General features: G+C 32.4%; 1 protein-coding gene across 1 annotated transcript in view; it reads right to left on the bottom strand.

Annotated features, from left to right (window-relative positions):
• DMD (dystrophin) overlaps positions 1-18,094 on the bottom strand; it is a 2,219,276-nt gene that overhangs the window by 401,480 nt on the left and 1,799,702 nt on the right. Inside the window, exons 56-57 of the mRNA XM_051991017.1 lie at positions 11,266-11,438; positions 2,570-2,726 (exon numbers count right to left, since the gene is read on the bottom strand). Coding sequence (XP_051846977.1) covers positions 2,570-2,726; positions 11,266-11,438 — 330 coding nt within the window. The remainder of the gene's footprint in view (positions 1-2,569; positions 2,727-11,265; positions 11,439-18,094) is intronic.

The following is an 18,094-nucleotide window of genomic DNA, read 5'->3' as shown; positions in this document are numbered from 1 at the left end:
ATTTGATCATAGTTTCAACTTTTGCCATTTTAATGGAATGGTCGTTCCTTTACCTAGTTCAAAGAAAGGTGTGAAAATTCTAAAATGGAGGGCAAATCAGGTGGTAATTGGTAGGGGGCAAGGGAGGAAGAATAAACCACTAAATACCTTTGATAGAAATTCTAAGATGAAAAGCAACTTGCCATGACATTAAAAGTAGCCAAAATATTGCTGTTTGACAAACCAAGAAATCTACTGGTGTTCTTGGAAAGTATGACAAAAAAAAATCTGCAAATACAAAATCTGTCAAAGATGGACTTGATGAGGGCAGAATTTTGTATAGTTCTTGTTGTTCTTCTCTCCTTCCAAGGGAGCTTTGATGAATAGACAGAGTGACCCAGTTTCGTGATTGTCTCTTATTCTTTTCTACAGGCAACAAGAGCATTAGTAAGTAGACAGGTCTCACATTAAACTACAAAAAGACATTGCATAAATGTGTAAAAGAAACTGAGTAAAACATGTTGCTAAATTGTTCTATCCTTGACATTGAGTAATGATGATAGAATTTGAGAAGGCTGTTTGAGATAAGAGACAAGTATGTAAAAAGCATAAGGATTAGACTATAAGGGAAAAGGCTTGAGTCCATCCAGGTATCCTATCTATATAAATACACACATATGTGTGTATACATGTACATGTAGATATATAAATATAATGTGTGTATATGTAGATATACATATCTATATATCTATATCTGTATATATGTTTGAAAAGACTCTGGTTGTAAATAGTAAAATCTTGTTTTTTCTGTTCTATTACTTTTCTTTTCCATTAGTACAGTTGCCTAAAGCATGATGATAATGAGGTTTTGGATCATTTCTGATCATAGGCCAGTTCATCACCACTATAAGTCTATTAACTTCACTTGGTGCTTGAACACATATCATGACCCCTTTCTTAGGCCCAACTATCTTCCAAATGAATGCCATTGGTCACAAAGGTCCTAGGTGAAAGAATTTGGAAAGTTTAAGTGGAAACCTTTGCCATTACTCAAAAACAAATCAAAGGCGTGCTCTTTGAAAGGGGATTTATTTTATCACTTCACTGTAAATATAAGATGGACCAGTTTTTGTCTTTTGGGGATTCTTACAAGTAGAACAAAGGGATAGTTTTTGCAGGATGGTTCATTCATTAAACAAATATTTAGTAAACATTTATTTTGTGTCAAGTAAGATCCCAGTTTCTAGGAATTTCAAGGCTAAAATAAAAGTTTTAATTTCAATTCACAATACAATATTCAAAGGATAAACTTTTACATTCTTGATCTATATAGCAATATTATTTTATAAAGTATGAGAATTAAGATGGCAGACCCTGGAGATGAGAAAATCTACATTCAGGTGCTTTTGATACACATCCTCTACCTCTCTGCACCAGCCACCCCCTTTCCCATTATAAAATCTTTTATCATAAACCTTTCCCTTTTAAAGCCAATATTTTGCTTTTGACCTCAATTAAAGAGCTGAAAACAACTTAAAATAAATACCCCAAAGTTACAGCAACATAAAAAGATTGTAAACTCTGTAAAATACCACTTTATAAAAAAAGATAATTTAAATAGCTCTTGCGCTGTATCATGAAATAGAAAAAAGACTTCTTGCCAGGTGAGATAAAGTCTCTACTAAGTCCTGAAAAATGCCTTTATGCTTTTGTTCACAACTCTTCCTTTCATATAGTGCTTTGTACTCCATTGATCCAGACTCCACATGGCCTCAAGATTTACTTTCTCTCAAATCTTTTCCCTAACCCTGGGCCTCCATAATATTTGTTTTCTTATTGTGAATTCCCTCAGCCCTTACTCAACCTGCTCTGTCTATATGTTGATACTTGCAGTCCTTGCTAATATGCTGATTTAGAAATTTCTTTAGTTGCTTATTATCATAAATGTCTTTTCTTCTTGACTCTATGAGGGCTAGAAACTTTTTCTTTTTCCTTTTTATTCCTTACAGTGTGACAATTAATAGGCACAGACAGAAGAGATTTACTGGGTTAGGAGTCAAAAAGATCTGAGTTTGAATTCTGCCGCAAATATTTTCTCTGATTCTAAGTAAGTTACTTAAAATTTTTTTGTCTTAGTTTCTTCATTTATAAAATGGATGTGTATGTATACTCATATATACTTTACAGTTTTTGTCAGGATAAAATGAAATGATATATTCACAGCATTTTGCAAATCTTGATATGCTGCTACTTATTATTACTATTATTTTAGCTATTATTATTATAACGAATATTTCAATGTTCCACATATAAATAAAATATATTTGAGTAAAAATAAATAAATTTTATTTTTTTCTATCCTAGTGACATGAACTCTTTCTTAATAATGATTTGTAAGGCTTATCAGAATAAATATATATTATATAAAAATTATATATATATTGCCCATGTGATACCATAACAAGTAAGCTGGTTTGCTTTTTACAATTACCCACATGATAGCTTGCATTGCTTTTTCAATTTAAGGAATTCCCTACAATTCTTATGCCAAAAATATTTACTGAATATATTGTCTTTAAGAAAATCTTACCCTGTGTATATCATTCTGCTGTTGTACTGCAGGGTAGTCGCCTCCAATAGGTGCCTGTCGGCTTAGCTCATCATCTTTAAGTTGGAGCCACACTAGAAGTTCCTGAAGAGAGAGATGCAGACGTTTCCACTGGTCTGAACTCACTTCTAGATGAGATCTGAAAAATATAGTCATATAACCTATTGAGAATATTCATAATTAGTCCCAGGAATGATCATCATCCTTTAGGAATGCTGGTTGGTTACTTGGTGTCAGTGCTGCATGAGCTTAGTGGAAAATGTATACCTTAAACTATGATTTACTCTCCTCAAATTTCTATACATTTGAAGTGGATATTTGAAGTTGATATTTACTGAAAGGGTGGTGGGATATAATGTCAATGTTGAAAATGGACAGATACTTGGTAGATGGCACTAAGACTATATTCAGTTACCAATTCATTTCTCTTTCACCTTTACAAATTCTTGAGAAAGTTATTTATGCCTAATGTCAGCTCTGCCTCCTCTTCTACTCCTTGATTCTGTGTCACCTTCCCTGACAACTCTATTGAATCTGGTTTCTCAAGGATGAGTATTCACCAAATTCTCTTGGCTTTTGTTACTTATAACCTTAGACTTTCTTTCATCCTTGGCTTTGAAATGCCATATTTTTCTATTTTTTTCTTCTTAGCTTCATATTTTCTCTCTTGCTTCCCTTTCCCCTACCAATATCTTAAGGTCAATATTCACTAGGGTTTCTGTCATCTCCCCTATTTTCTGTCATTTGGCAATCTTATTCACTCATATGGCTTCATTTATCACTGCTACACAGATGCTTCCCTAAGCTACATTTCCAGCCCTGATATTTCTCTTCCAAGTTCCAGAACTGCACATCCAACTACCTACAGGATATGTCCAATCTGGAAACCCTACTGGTATCTAAAGCAAGATTTATCTTTTTTCTCAGACCTTCTCCTGATTTCTTCTGTCACTATTATTATTCCATCCCCTACCTTTCAAAAAATTAATGTTATTTCAAAAAATAGGTTTTGATAGAAATCTTTAGTTTGTATATTACTTAAATCACTTCTGTATTTTCCTCCTCCCAAAAAGCTATCTTTCCTAAGACGAACAATGATACTATTTTAATTCTTCCTTTTTTTACATTTCTCACTAGCTGCCATTTGTTACCTAATGACTATATTGACCTATATTGTACCTATATTGACCAGATCCTTTTTATGAAATCTAAACTTAGTACTTTTCTGCTTAAAACTCTTCAATAGTTCTCACTTGCTAAGTTTAGTTTCCTTAGACATATATTCCAAATCATCTACTGCATGGGTACCATTTCCAACCTTATATTTTATCATTCAGTGCGCCTCATCCCACCCTAGGCACTATTGTTTCACAAAATAAATTCAGAGATTAGAAATATCAGAGATATTGACCATTGAGCTATGTTGTTTTCTGATAGCATCTAACATTACAATTTTCACCATTATTTGCCCTAGACTGTTATATGTGGTGTGTGGAATGTTTAGCAGACAATGTACTCACTCTATCTCCATTCCCATAATAGTTGTTCTAAAGTAGAATTGGATATTTCAGCAATTAGCGAATTTCTCATCATTTTATACAGAGGCTAGAAGAATACTCATCAGTCAGAGATACTATTGAAAGCGTTCATGCTCAAGCATAGTTTGGACTATCTCTCAGGCCTCTTAAATTTCTCCTGATGCTATAAATCTGTGATTGGTGATAGACTGTGGTTCAACATGTTTAAGATTGGCCTCAAACATTTTATTTGGTAAAATGTCAGCAGTTTAACTGTGATACTTTCCAGTGACATCAATGTCAATAAAACAATGAGAGCAGAGAAGACATTTTCCAAGAGCTTAAGTTTTTGAGGCATTTATATCATATTTCTGCAAACTCTGGTTTGTTATTTTGTTGCAAAAATCACAGATACTTACCATGTTGAATCTGGAAGTCAATAGTTAATAAACATTGATTAAGTATGTATTCTATATTAGGCACTAGCAATATATAGGTAACCAATAGTCTCTGCTTTAAGAGAGTTCATGATCTAATCAGGGATACCAGATGCAAATAACTATGTACAAACAAATGATTTATAGGATAAAATTAGAAATAATATTCAGAGGGAAGGGAAGAAACTTTAAAGATCATTTAAGTTTTACAAATTAGGCAGGCCTAAAGAACCTAAGTGACTTGTCAAAGATCAAGCTAGATCTGTTATTTTTCCTAATGTCCTTTCTGAGGAAGTGGGGAAAAAAACCACAAATGGAAATAAAAAAATAAGATGTTTGTGGTGGACATAATCAAATTTTGAGAGCACTGAAAGATTTGTTCTCAAGACATTTGAAAGAGGGGAGGATACAATTTTTTTGGGGAAATTAAGGGTGTTACAACTAGTCCTCAAAAATTAACAAGAAAATATCAATAACTATTAGTACATATGTCTATTTTATCATTTGTGCCAAATCTTAATGAGAATAGTGTACATGTATGTTAAATTCATATTTGAAAAAGTGAGATTTTACAACAGACTAGAGCATTGTAGACACACGCACTTGCTAAAAGGTACAAATACAAATCTGTCTCATTGTTCTTTATATCTACTGGATATTAAAAATATATTAATCCACAGAGTAAAATATCACCCTATGGCTTCAACAGGATAAGTTTCATGTATATTAAAATCATACAAATTCCTTGAACATGTAATAATAATGATAAATTTGTTTGATGAAACTATGATTATTAATAGTAATTTATTGGCAAAGGTGTTTGCCATTGTGATAGAGGATATCTAGTATATAATCCAAATTCAAGAGAAGTTCCCTACAGATAGTAAGATCTTTCAGTTAACTCTGCTTTTCAATAACAGTATGCTGATGTATCAAGTCTGGGAATATTACAGATTCTGGAAAATAAAATTCATTGAAGAGTGGAGATTTATCAAAGTATTGAAATCTATTTGAAACCCATCCAATTTAATAACTACAAATACTTGAAAACTTTTCTATTAAGCAAAAATTGTCTCCTTTTGACTTCCAGTATACACAGTTCTTCCCTGTTGGACTACATAGATTAAATACTTTTACAATTCAGGTCTTTAAATTGTAGAAGACTATCATATACCCTTTAAGTCTTTTATTATAATACCCTTAATTCTGGTAACTTTTCCTCTTATACCAAGATTTGATAGCCTCTGCCAATCTCTGCTTGTCACTGTATGTTAATTTTCAGCTACGTAAATCTCCAGGTTCCATGTAACCTGATAGCTAAAATATTTATATTTGGAGAGATCAAAACCAGGTTACTATTTCTTTTTCTATAATTCTATCTTCCCATTATTATTTTTTTTTTTTAGAAAACAAAAGCTGTTTTATAATCCTCTTAAAGTACATTTCATATAATATTGTATCTGGTGGTCTGAGTTGATATCATAAAAAACACAAGATTCAGAGGCAAAAGAGACATCAGAGGTTATCTAGTTGAATCAATTCATTTTACATATAAGGAAATTGAGTTACAAGGTTAAAATGACTCACTTAGATTAAACAGTTAGCTAAAGCGAAGTCATAAATTGAATCCATGTCCTCTACTATGAATTCAATATTGCATGCTTCTGCCTCTCTTTTCTCTGTTTATAATCTATAAGCTTCATGGAGGAAGGTTATCACTCTACTTAAAAGTTGTATCCTCCCTCAGCCTACCATAGTTGCTCTGTTGATATACATTAATCTTTAGCAATCCTTATACAACGAAGGGTCAATGTGAAATGTGCAGAGTACATGAAACTAATGTTTTATGGTGCCTTAGAGAGGGCTGTAGAAATATCTTCTATAAAATTTCAGAATCTTCATATAGGTTTAGTATGAGCAATTTCTCAATTGGTGTATCAAGGATCTGTCATTGCTTGAGCACCTAAGCCTTGAAACAGAAGTGGGAAAGTTGTACTGTTTAGGTAACAAGTATGTCTGTGCTATGTTGACATTTCTATTTTTATTTTGTAGATACAATTTAAAATTCTTTATAAAGCATTCCTAATATATGAAAAAAAAAATTGTGCTTAAAGCAAAGCTTGTTATATTAAATTATTTTTTTTTACTTCCATTGTAAAAACTGGCATAAATTCCTATGGAAATATTTTGGGCAACAGTGGATAATGAAATTACAATTCAGGATATAGAGAGAAGGGACAGAAGCTAAGGAAAATAAAGGGACATAGAAATAAAGAGAAACTATGAATCAGAATATCAGGTCAAAAGTAAAAAATCCAGGTCGGATAAGAATGACATTTTTAAATGGGCCATCAATTTTAAACTCAAAAATTAAAGTCCAACAGGGATCTCTCAAGGGAGACTATGGTTTTTTTTTTTTTTTCCTGCTTTCTTTCCTTTGAATAAGAAAAAGCTATATTCCTTAGCCACTTTTTCTTAAGAGGTCTACTTTTGCTTTGGGTAATACAATTCCATTACATTCTGTTCATCTAGACATTGGGCACCTAGGCACTGGGGACCCAGAGACAAAAATGAAGCAACTTTGATTTTCTTCTTCTTCAAATTAATTCAAAATGATCTTGTGAATTTATCAGGTAACATAGAATAGATTTGGTCCTTTCTCAATGAATTTCTCAGTCATACTTTTACTTAGCTTTGTTATAAATAAGCATTAAATTCCTTATTCAGCAGTATATGAAACTGCATGAAAATATGGCTATATGCCACCAAGATAAATGCAAAGTTTAAAAAAATTTAAAGATGTTTCATAGTCTTTTATCAAATTTTGAAGCATCTGACAAAAGGTCAATGATCATATGTATAATACACATTTTATATATATATATATATATATACATATATATATATATACACATATACATATATATGTATATGTGTATATATATATATGGAAAAGGAAAGTATACAATTATTTACATAAATATACTCTACTTTAATATTAGATGATGTTCTATGTATTTATATTTACAGACCTATACATCTATACACATACCGTGTTTCCCCGATAATAAGACATTGTCTTATTATTTTTTTGGACAGAAAAACACCAGAGGGCTTATTTTCAGAGGAGGGCTTATTTTAATGAACATTGACAGCAATGCTCCCTGAGTGCTTCTTCTATCTTCCATGATGCCCCCTGAGTTCTTCTTTTATCCTCCATCATGCCCCTTTTATCCTCTATCATGCCCCCTCACTCCCGCTTACATACTGGGTTTTTATGTTGTCCTGCCTCAGCTCTCCTCCCTGACACTGCTCTCAATGGCGCCAGCAAGCAAATCACTGGGGAAGAACAGGATGACGCGCTCACTGCTGCAGCTCTGATTGGATGCAGCTCAGAGCACGGCGTGCGTTTCACTGGGGGAGGGGGGGAGACAGTGCATACAGAGGGTACCGTAATGTAGCGTGTAGCGCAGGGGATCACCTTCACTACAGTAGCAATCTCAATAGGGCTTATTTTTGGGGGAGGGCTTATTTTAGAGCAATCTTACACAGTAAGGGGAGGGCTTATTTTCAGGATAGGTCTTATTATCAGGGAAACACGGTATATTCCTGTATGTGGTATATTCCTTTAGTAGATAGAGTACTGGTTTATCATCAGGAAGAATTGAGTTCACATCCTTCTTCAAATACTTAGTAGTAGTGTGACAAGTCACTTGCCTTGGTCTCTCTCATATTCCTTATACTACAAAATGGCAATAATACCATCTACTCTAAAGGTTATTGTGAGCATTAATTGAGTTAATACTTGTGAAGTACTTTACACACCTTAAAGAGATATACAAATGATAGTGATTATTATCAATTTATTATTAACAAATGCATTTGTGTTTTTTGGTTCCTATAAAATATGGATAGGGTGGGACTTAGTGATCTTTAAAATTCTTCTATCTCTAAATCTATAATCCTATAAATTGGCATTTTTTAGCTCCCTATTATTTAAATATCCTTGAAGGTATCTTATTATGACTTACCAATACTTAGTAATAATTATTAAATAAATATTTGTTCCAGATTTTATATACATCTACCATCAGCAGACTGGTGACAAATATATATATATATATATATATATATATATATATATATATATATATATATATATATATATATATATATATATATACATACACACATACATACATACATATATTTGGTGACAAGTATTTATATATATGTGTGTGTGTGTGTGTGTGTGGGAAGGGGTAAGAGATAGGATGAATGAGTGAGAAGGTTCCATTGTTAGCAAACAGAAAATTTCAGTTTGGTAAGTAAGCAATAGAGAGACAGCATAAGCTTTTGAATGAGGGACTGACACAAAGAAAACAGGGCTTATAGAGGATTCATCTTACAGTCTAGGATGAATTGAAGTGGAAAAAAATGTAGGCATGGACATGGCTAAGCTGTTGGAATTTAGATCAGAGTAAGGAAGTGATAACTGGAGAAACAGAAAGGAAGGAAGAAATATTAAGTGGAAAATATTCTTGAGAACAATTTGATGACAACTTGTGGAGGGTGAGAATATCTCTTCATAAGAGTCAATAAGAAAAGAACTCGAAAATATTTGGATTCAGATATTTAACTTAATAATTAATAAAATATTCAGATATTTGAACTCATTGAAAGGCAATTTTGTAGTTAAAAATTGTGGTTTGAGACAGAGCTGAGAAGTACTAAGCTATGAAAATGAAATATTGTTTTCTACTATTATTTCTTGAATGAGAAAATTTCAAACTCTCAAAAATACTTTCTCTGTAAAACAATGGAATAATGCTTTTGCAAGCATGGGCCTATTTTTTCCAGGTGAATTTTCAATTTGTAGTAATTTTCACTCTATATAATAACTAAGAGAAATACTCTTATTTGCAATGCAAATTGATAAGTATTGCTCATATATTTTTGCATCTTTTCCCAATGTTTTTCAATCTTGACATTTTATTACTACTACTCTGCTTCCCTCATCTGAACCCTGCCAATCACTAGGAATTACCTGAGAAACTTGTTTCTACCAAATGTCAGACTAGATGAATTTGCTTGTTTTGATGAGAAGGATTATTTCTTTTTATTATAAATGGTTGCTTATAAAGCCTATTATCTATATAAAGAGACCACTGACTGGAATGTCATACTAGATTGGGTAACACAAGCGATGAGCTAAATGATTATTTTCTGGCTGATTAATGAAAGCAGAAATTAATCACTGTGACTGGCATGCAAGAAATCTCATGTATCGAATAGCCCTTATTTTGAATGACATGCTCTTTTGTCTTTTTTCAATCCTGTATTTCATTGAGTTCACATCAAGCAAAGAAAAGGTATCTGAGGAATACCATCTCAAAATAATGCTTTGAAGAGCTACATCCTCTTTCTTTTACTTGCCTACAAAAAAATACAAAATCTTCCTTTTCTTTACTTTACCTACTAATATCTTTTCAGTCTCACATCTTTCATTTATTTTTAATGATAGATGTTATGAATGTGCTTTTTGTCATTTATGCACACTGACCTTCCTCAGGGTTTGTGGTACAGAAAGCTAATATTTCATATATTACTTTGAGAATTCTGCTCCCTATTGCTGCCCTCTGCCCTCCTAACAACTCATGGGTGTAAAACTAACAAACAAAAAAGCAAGGCAAAATGAATACCTCAGAGTGTCCATTTGGAGAGACATAGCCAAAAGGGCAGTGTTCCAGAATGAACTTTCAAAATTGTCAGGAGGCAGAGGTAAAGGAAGAATAACATTGTGCTCTTTGAAAAGTACTTCCTTATGCAACTTTGACTTATAATAAGATTCCCTATCTCTCTACCTTTAAACCCAATTCTTTTTGGTTTGGATTTGAGCATGACTAAAATTCTGGAGGTTATCTTAAACTATCTTATACTTTATGGCTCACTCTTGCCTCTTATCAACCTAGAAGAATTAGGAAAATAAAAGATCACGAAATGTAATATAGGGGAAAGCACAAACAACTGCAGGATAAGAAACAGTGATTCAGCTCTCAGCACTATCAAGAGTTAATTAGCGATCTTGGATTCTAGACTTCATCTCTAAAGTTCTTCTTAGCTATTTATCAAAATAATTTAAAGAGAACTGTTCCCTATATAGCTCACAGGGATGCCAAATGTGAGAATTTAATTTCTCTTAAAGGAAATGACACGCAAAGGGTATTAGAACGCCAAGTAAAAGTATCTCATTTTGCTAACTCCTTGCTTTTCACTTGATTTAGGAACTCTTGCTATTTCAAAAGGATACCCTCTGTTTTGCATTACAAATCTAACAGTGGCTGATATACAAGAAATGCCACTAGAATCTCCAGCCTAATTAAATGTTAATTCCATCACTTTTTATATAACCCTCTGATAAGCCAAGAGCCAATTCTAGAAAATCAGAATACTGTGCTCCTAATTTAAATGCACTAACATCTTAATATGCATCTCTCCTGTGGTTATAACACATCACCATTTTAATCTAATCTGAACCTTTAGCTGCCATCTCCATATGAAGCAAATGAATGATTCATTTATTCAAAATAATATGAATCATTCTGAAATTCTATGATCTACATAAGCAAATATAAAATGAGATTCTTGCGCTGTGAAAATGGGAGGTGGTGTAATTTTTCCATTAAAAAAATCCATTCTGGGATTTCTCTTGATTTATTCCTACCTAATGTTGAGAGACTTTTTCCTCAGCTCACTCCACTTGAAGTTCATGGTATCCAAGCGTCTTTGTAACAAGACAGCATCATCAGAACCTTCTAAGGATCTCAGAATTTTCTGGCCATTTTCATCCAGGTTGTGGAAGATATCAGTGTGAGCTTCAATTTCTCCCTGGAGATCCTATATAAAAAATGAAAGAGAGAGAAAACCAGAATTACTTGTAAAAAGAAGTTTAAAAAAAAAAAAAGCAAGCAAGCAATTAAAGATATTGACAAGCAGAATAACTGGAATTAAAAAATCAGATTTAAAAATTATGATTGGGCCATTGGCAGGAAAATCAACTTAAAATCCACACTCACAAACCTTAAACTTTTGTTTGTTTCTTCATTTTGGTCAAATCGATTAGTACAGTGGATTTTATTAAGTAATGATTGTGAATTAGTTAACAAATCACTTTGAAGTAAAAATTTTTAAAAATTGGAAAAACTTTTTTTTTTAATTTCTTAATCTCAAAAGTTTTCTCTTCCTTCCCAAGAGCGAAACAGACTGCTTCTAACATTTTAAGAGGAAATTAATTCCCCTAAAAAGTACCTTATAAAACCACAGGATTTAATATTGTGATTGGTCTTATTCTCCATGAAAATAAGATCTCTTTGGCTACTAGCTCTCTAGATAAACCACCTATTATCATTGTTCGACTAATCCCAATGACGTAACAGGTTGTAATAACAGCATATACTTTACAATTCCCATTCATTTCACCTTTGCATTTATAAGTTTTTGCTATCAATAAGGCTTTTATAGTCAATGATACCATTGTATTCCCCCCCCTCCCCTTTTGGCAGGTGAAAAGTTCAGAGAGCCCTGAAAAGATCTATGCATCCAATCACTCTTGTATACATAGATCAAGACATTCATCATCATAGTAGAATCTGACCTTTACATGGTATGTCTTCCTGTGTAACATTTTCAGCTTGAACCGGGGACTACAACATTGATCCTGCTGCATAGCAATCCCGAGGAAACTAAGCTACTGAAACAGTCCTGCTTGAAAATGCCAACTTTGCTTACATTCTGTTGACAGAATGAATTTCAGAGCACAGGCCTCAACAGTCAATAATCATAAACAAGCACTTTGTGCTCTGGTGAGATGGTAGCCAGACCTCTTGATGTGGGAGGGACCATGAGGAGAGGAGGACTAGAATATGCAACTGACAGTTTCTATTAAACAGCCAACTTTCCTTATCATTTTGTCATTATAAGCCAGAGACATTATAAATTCATTTTATATGTGTTTCCCTCCTTGTTTCTAGCTGAACAGCTGCTGCCAAAAGAACATTCTTCAGAGAACTGCCGGGGTCCAGCATTCCTTTCTGCCTACACAATGAATGGAGGCTTTGTATTATCTGACTTGCTTTTAGACATTTGTATGCTTGTGTCCAACAAGTTTAAAAATTCATTCTGAAATGGCTAACAATCAAATTGATCTCTGTTAACTAGAAGAATTACCCTTCCCCCTACCCTTTCAAAAATAGAACTAAGTCGCTCTTCTTAAGAATAGGAAAAGGTGGCAATAATACTCTGATAGTGATTCCGAACAACTAAGTTATGTTTTCAGTAATAGTCTTTATCCCTGGAGTTTTGAATGTTGCAGACATGAGGTGGAAGGGCAATGGATATCTTCTGTCACTGTTTCTGGCAGCCATAGTATCATTTATTGATTCTCTTAGAAACGGTTTCCCATTCTCTTTGGCTGGAAGATATACGGGAGATATGGAATGGACTTTATCAGAGAATTTAAGAATGGAAAAAATAAAATAAATGGAATTGTATCTGTCTCTGTCCCATTAAATACATGTTTTCGCTAAAAGTGGAAAGCTGATTATGATACTAGGAACTAGTTTAAAATAAAGTGTTTTTTTTTTTTTTCCTGTTAGAGTACTCATTTAATTATTTAGTAATTTCATTTAAACAAAGGTGAATTTAAAAGAAAACAAAAACCAAAGGAGCATTAGAATTTACTTTGTTCCATCTTTAAAAAAATCAGAAAAATATTTTAAGACACAGTGGAATGAGGACCTGAATAATTTAGTTCAAACCTCCCCAAAGAATCAATAATCAAGGATCAGCAAATTATATCTTATGTGCCACCTGTTTTTACATTATTCTTAGGTTAGGAGTTATGCAAACCTTGAATTACAACCACATTTTCCAGATAACTCAACTTCACTTTGCAGTGAACACTGGTGATTTTTATAATGTCTTGATTTTATTCTGTTTAGTGTCTATTTCTCGGGAGCTACTTAGTACTTCATAAATTATGGGGTATATTTTAGAGGTATCTCCACTAAATCTCTGTTCCCATGCCTCATCATACTATGGAGATGAACTTCATTTTTCTAAGCAACAAAATTGAAAATTCTGTTAAGTATGGTCTAGAGATAGATGTTTGGCTAACCTAAATTCAGAAATGCTTATCACTAGAATATCCTATACCAGATAATCTATTGCTTGGTTATATTGGCTCATTGAATTATTCACACAGTTGTGGAGTGGTTCCCCACTAAAAATACTTACATATAAATTTCAGTTTTTAAAATAAAATCTTTTGGATGTCCTGACTTCATTAATTAGAACTGATTAAAATTCATATGCAAGTCATTTTGTTTTTTTATTTCATAAGCATTTATAAATTTTATGCTTTGCATTTCTCAGTTGGAACCAAGTCTTAGTGGAAACTTAAATGAAAAATATAGTCTCTTTATTTAAAATAAAAATAGATGGGTCTTCTTAACAGAATTATAAAAAAGATCAATTCACAAATTTGCTACTTGTTCTTCCCTAAATACATATATACACATATAAATCATTCATTCCTCCATTTAATATGTGTAGTATATCTCATTCATTCTTTCATTACATAATTGTGTATACATATTTACATACAAAATACATATGTATACACACACATACATATCCATATTCTACTTATTCTTCCATTCCCTATATTTTTATTAAGTTCCTGTGACATTATATAGTTCCTGGAAATAGCCAAAGTAAAAAAGAAAAAGCAATGAAACAGTGATTTTCTTTAGGAAGCTTATATTATATTGAGGAGGACAACATATACACAGAAAAGTAAAGATAAAATGCATATAAGATAAATACTGGGTAATTTTTTGGGGGATGACACTAACAACTATAGGGATCACCATAGGCTTCCTACGTAAAGTGGTATTTGAACAGTTTTGAAGGAAGCTAGGTACTGTACATGTGGAAGGTGAGAAGGAAGTGGAATCTAACCTGAGGGACAGAAGATGGAACATTACCTATAAGAAAGAAATAAGTTAGTTTGGACAGAACCTAGCGTATGTGAAGAATCATAATATGCATCAGATCTGGAAAAGTAGGTTGGAGAAAGATGAAAGACTTTAAATGTTAAGCAAAAGAGTAAATACTTTTGATCAGAATCTATTTACACTTATTTTAGAAACAGTTTTAACAAATGTATATAATATTATTTCTAAGGAAATAGAAACTAAAAACAATGAGAAAAGACAGCTAATTTTCTAAGGAAAAAACATGTAAAAACTTTTAACTCCTTCCTCTCCACAAAGAATTTAATACTTTGTGTATACACACACACACACACACACACACACACACACACATTTGTATGTTACATATGTTGTGTATGTTATTTATAAACATGTAGTTTTCCCAACTTCTTGGAGGCAGGAACTATTCATTTTTTCTGTCTTGATTCCGTAGTGTCCCTCTACAATATCCTATTCTGAAGTCTCATCATGGCATGGAGGAGGTATACCTGGGTTCACATCTATGCTGATGGAATCACTAGTCAAATGAAGTCTCTTTTCTGTATTTATTTTATTGATATTATGATGTCTCATTAATTAGAATAACTGCTGAATTAATTGTGCCTTTAAAAATTAGAGGTTTATCAAAGGTCTATAATGTATCCACGACTTCTCTAAATATCCATAAGGAACACAAAATCATAGATGTTACATAACCTATGCCTTGAAGGAACCTAGATGATGTCATCTCATTTAATTTCTTCATTTGCTATTTGAGGAAATTACGGTCCAAACAAGAGAAGTCTGCAGATTCTTAGAGAGAGGAACTGAGATTCAAACCTGGGTCATCTGACCCCAAATTTAACACTCTTTCTTTTGTACATCATAGCTAGTTTCTTTTATGTGACCTGATAGGATATACAGGTCACAAGCAAAGACAAAATATTAGTTATTAAAAAGGGGTTAACCAAAATCATGAAAAAATGGTTTTCTGATCTGGAAATTGAGATAAAATTCATTCATGTTCTGGCATAGAAGACAAGATAGTATTTTATTTATTTTCAACTTTATTCCTTTCTTTTTTTTGGTAAAAATTTAAAATTAATTTTAAATTTAATATAAAGTGAGAAAAGAAAAATAAAGAACATTTCAATGTATACAGAACATAAGAGAAGATATAGTATAAAACAAATATCAGTTTTCAAATCTATCCAGATTTTCTTTGTTTCCTTCTAGTTTTTATTTTTTTCTCTGCTGTACACTTTTTGTTTTCCCCCTTCTTCCTGCCACCCTCCACCCTAAAGAAGGCTACAATTAAATGCACACATATACATGGATATCTGCAAACACACACACATATACACCCATCTTTTTCTCTGCAGATGGATATCTTCTTTTCATAAGTCCAAATTTTTTCATGTTTTCCTAAATCAACCAGTTCATCATTTCCAATACCACAGCATATTCTAACACAAGCACATCCTGAAAGAGTGTTTATTAATTCCTTTTCATTTTCTAAATTCCTTCTATTCTTTATTTTATTTGTTTGATTTATACAAGAAGTTGTTAATTAAAAATAATTGAAATTATTCTTTTTACACTTCAACAATGTTCTCAACTTATAAAACAATTTAAGGTCTGATCCTGTAAAGAGACTTGTAAAGGTTTCTTACCTTTACATTGCCTCTCCTACCCCTGGGTTTCTTTGAACTTCCTCACCTTTTGTTCTTCCAAATTAACTTTGTTATTATTTTTTGCTAACTTAATAAGATAATGTTTTAGTAATTTAAAAGTGTTAGCATAGAATAAATATATTAGTTAGGCAAAGATTACCATTTTATTATATTGGCTTTACCTACTTGTGAAAAATTATTATTTGCCCAATTATTTAAATATGACCTTATTTGTATAAAAAATGTTATAAGTTTATGTTCTTATAATTCCTGTATCTGTTTTGGCAGGCAAGATGACATTATAGAAAAAAGAAGGGAAAACAGAGAAATAAATAGAGAAATTAATGAGACTATAAGTAAGAATTGGTGAGTGATTTGGATTTAGGAAAGAAGTGAAATTAGGAATGAGATGTTCTTGGAATAAATACACATAGATAGTAGATGGATGACTTTGAATGAAGGATTTAGGAATTTATACTTTATCCAAAAAGGAATAAAGAAACATTAGTATTTCAAAGCAAATGATAATAATAATTTACAAGACTCTGAAAATCAGTTTAGAAAATTAACTGGTTTTTACTTGAAGCGATTTATCACAGATAGGAACTAATAATCCTCAAAGTCTTGTTCTTTGACATTTTGCCTCACGTGCTAAAATCTTAGCTACATATTTTTTTCTCCCTCTATGGTCCTTATGCTCTAAGACCCTTTGCTGGACTCTTGAATGGGAATCTTGCTTCAAGAGAAGGCAATGAAACTGGACAGGGTTGAGGATTGTTAGTAGACTGGGGATGGGTGTGTGTGTGTGCTGTTCATTTCTCTTTCCTCTAATTCCTTTCATGTGTCTGCTTCCAGAGGAAAAGGTGTAAATAGAGAGATGATACCCTTGAGACCTTATACTATTGAGGAAGCACATGGTCATATCATCCCCAAAGTGCTCAAAGTATATCGTTGGCCAACACCCCTGGCTGATATGAATAATTCTCTTTTTCTAAGAAGCTTTGCCTCTCCTAACTAAGAAGCTTAGTATGTTTGAATGAATTTTCTAAGACCCTTTATGGAGCTCTCTACCTGGAAGGAAACATCCAGACTTGGTCATACAAGTTATAAACCTTGAAGTGCCCTCTTTTATCAGGCAGCAAATTGTCTATGAGGATACTTCAGTTTTCATAAAATCACCTAGTATTTTTGCAAGGAGAATCTAAGATTTTGAATTCTCCTACACCTTGCCACAATTTCAGCTATTACAATATCTCCTATTCAGACTTCTCTCTCTTTAGAGAATAATAGGGGGAGGGAATATCACTCAAATGTTTTTGCACAAAGTGGAAAATTTTCTTCTTATATCTAAAAGTTATGTTTCTAAAAGTTTTAAATAACTGACTGGTTCTTTGAAATTGGATGAGCTATATCTAGGCATTATTATTTATAAAGAGAGACAGGTTTGCATATGGACTATACACACACACACACACACACCAATTGACTATGTGAAATTAAATTGTGAAAATTAAATATTTTGAAGACATCTATGTAACTATCTATCTGTCTATTATCTCTCTATTCTATTTCTCTGTTGATTTAATCATTGTGATGAATTTTTCTATAGAAATTCTTATAGTTAAAGACTATGAATTGGTAATGAGCAATTAGTGAAGTCTCATTTTATCTCATAAGCAATATGTAAAAAGGCAAGTATGTATAGAAATGTGTAATTTAAAAAATAAATCATGAGTCATTTTAGTGAATTAAATGATTTCCTTTGACTTGCTTTCATTGTTGTGATTATAAATGAAGAAGGGGATAGAATAAAAGCAAAACTAACATTGTAACACTAAAAATCAAA

The sequence above is a fragment of the Antechinus flavipes genome, chromosome 3 (assembly GCF_016432865.1).
Source record: "Antechinus flavipes isolate AdamAnt ecotype Samford, QLD, Australia chromosome 3, AdamAnt_v2, whole genome shotgun sequence".
NCBI classification, from domain to species: Eukaryota; Metazoa; Chordata; class Mammalia; order Dasyuromorphia; family Dasyuridae; genus Antechinus; species Antechinus flavipes.
Note: the sequence above shows the minus strand (reverse complement) of the source record. Positions and strands in the feature narration are given on the sequence as shown.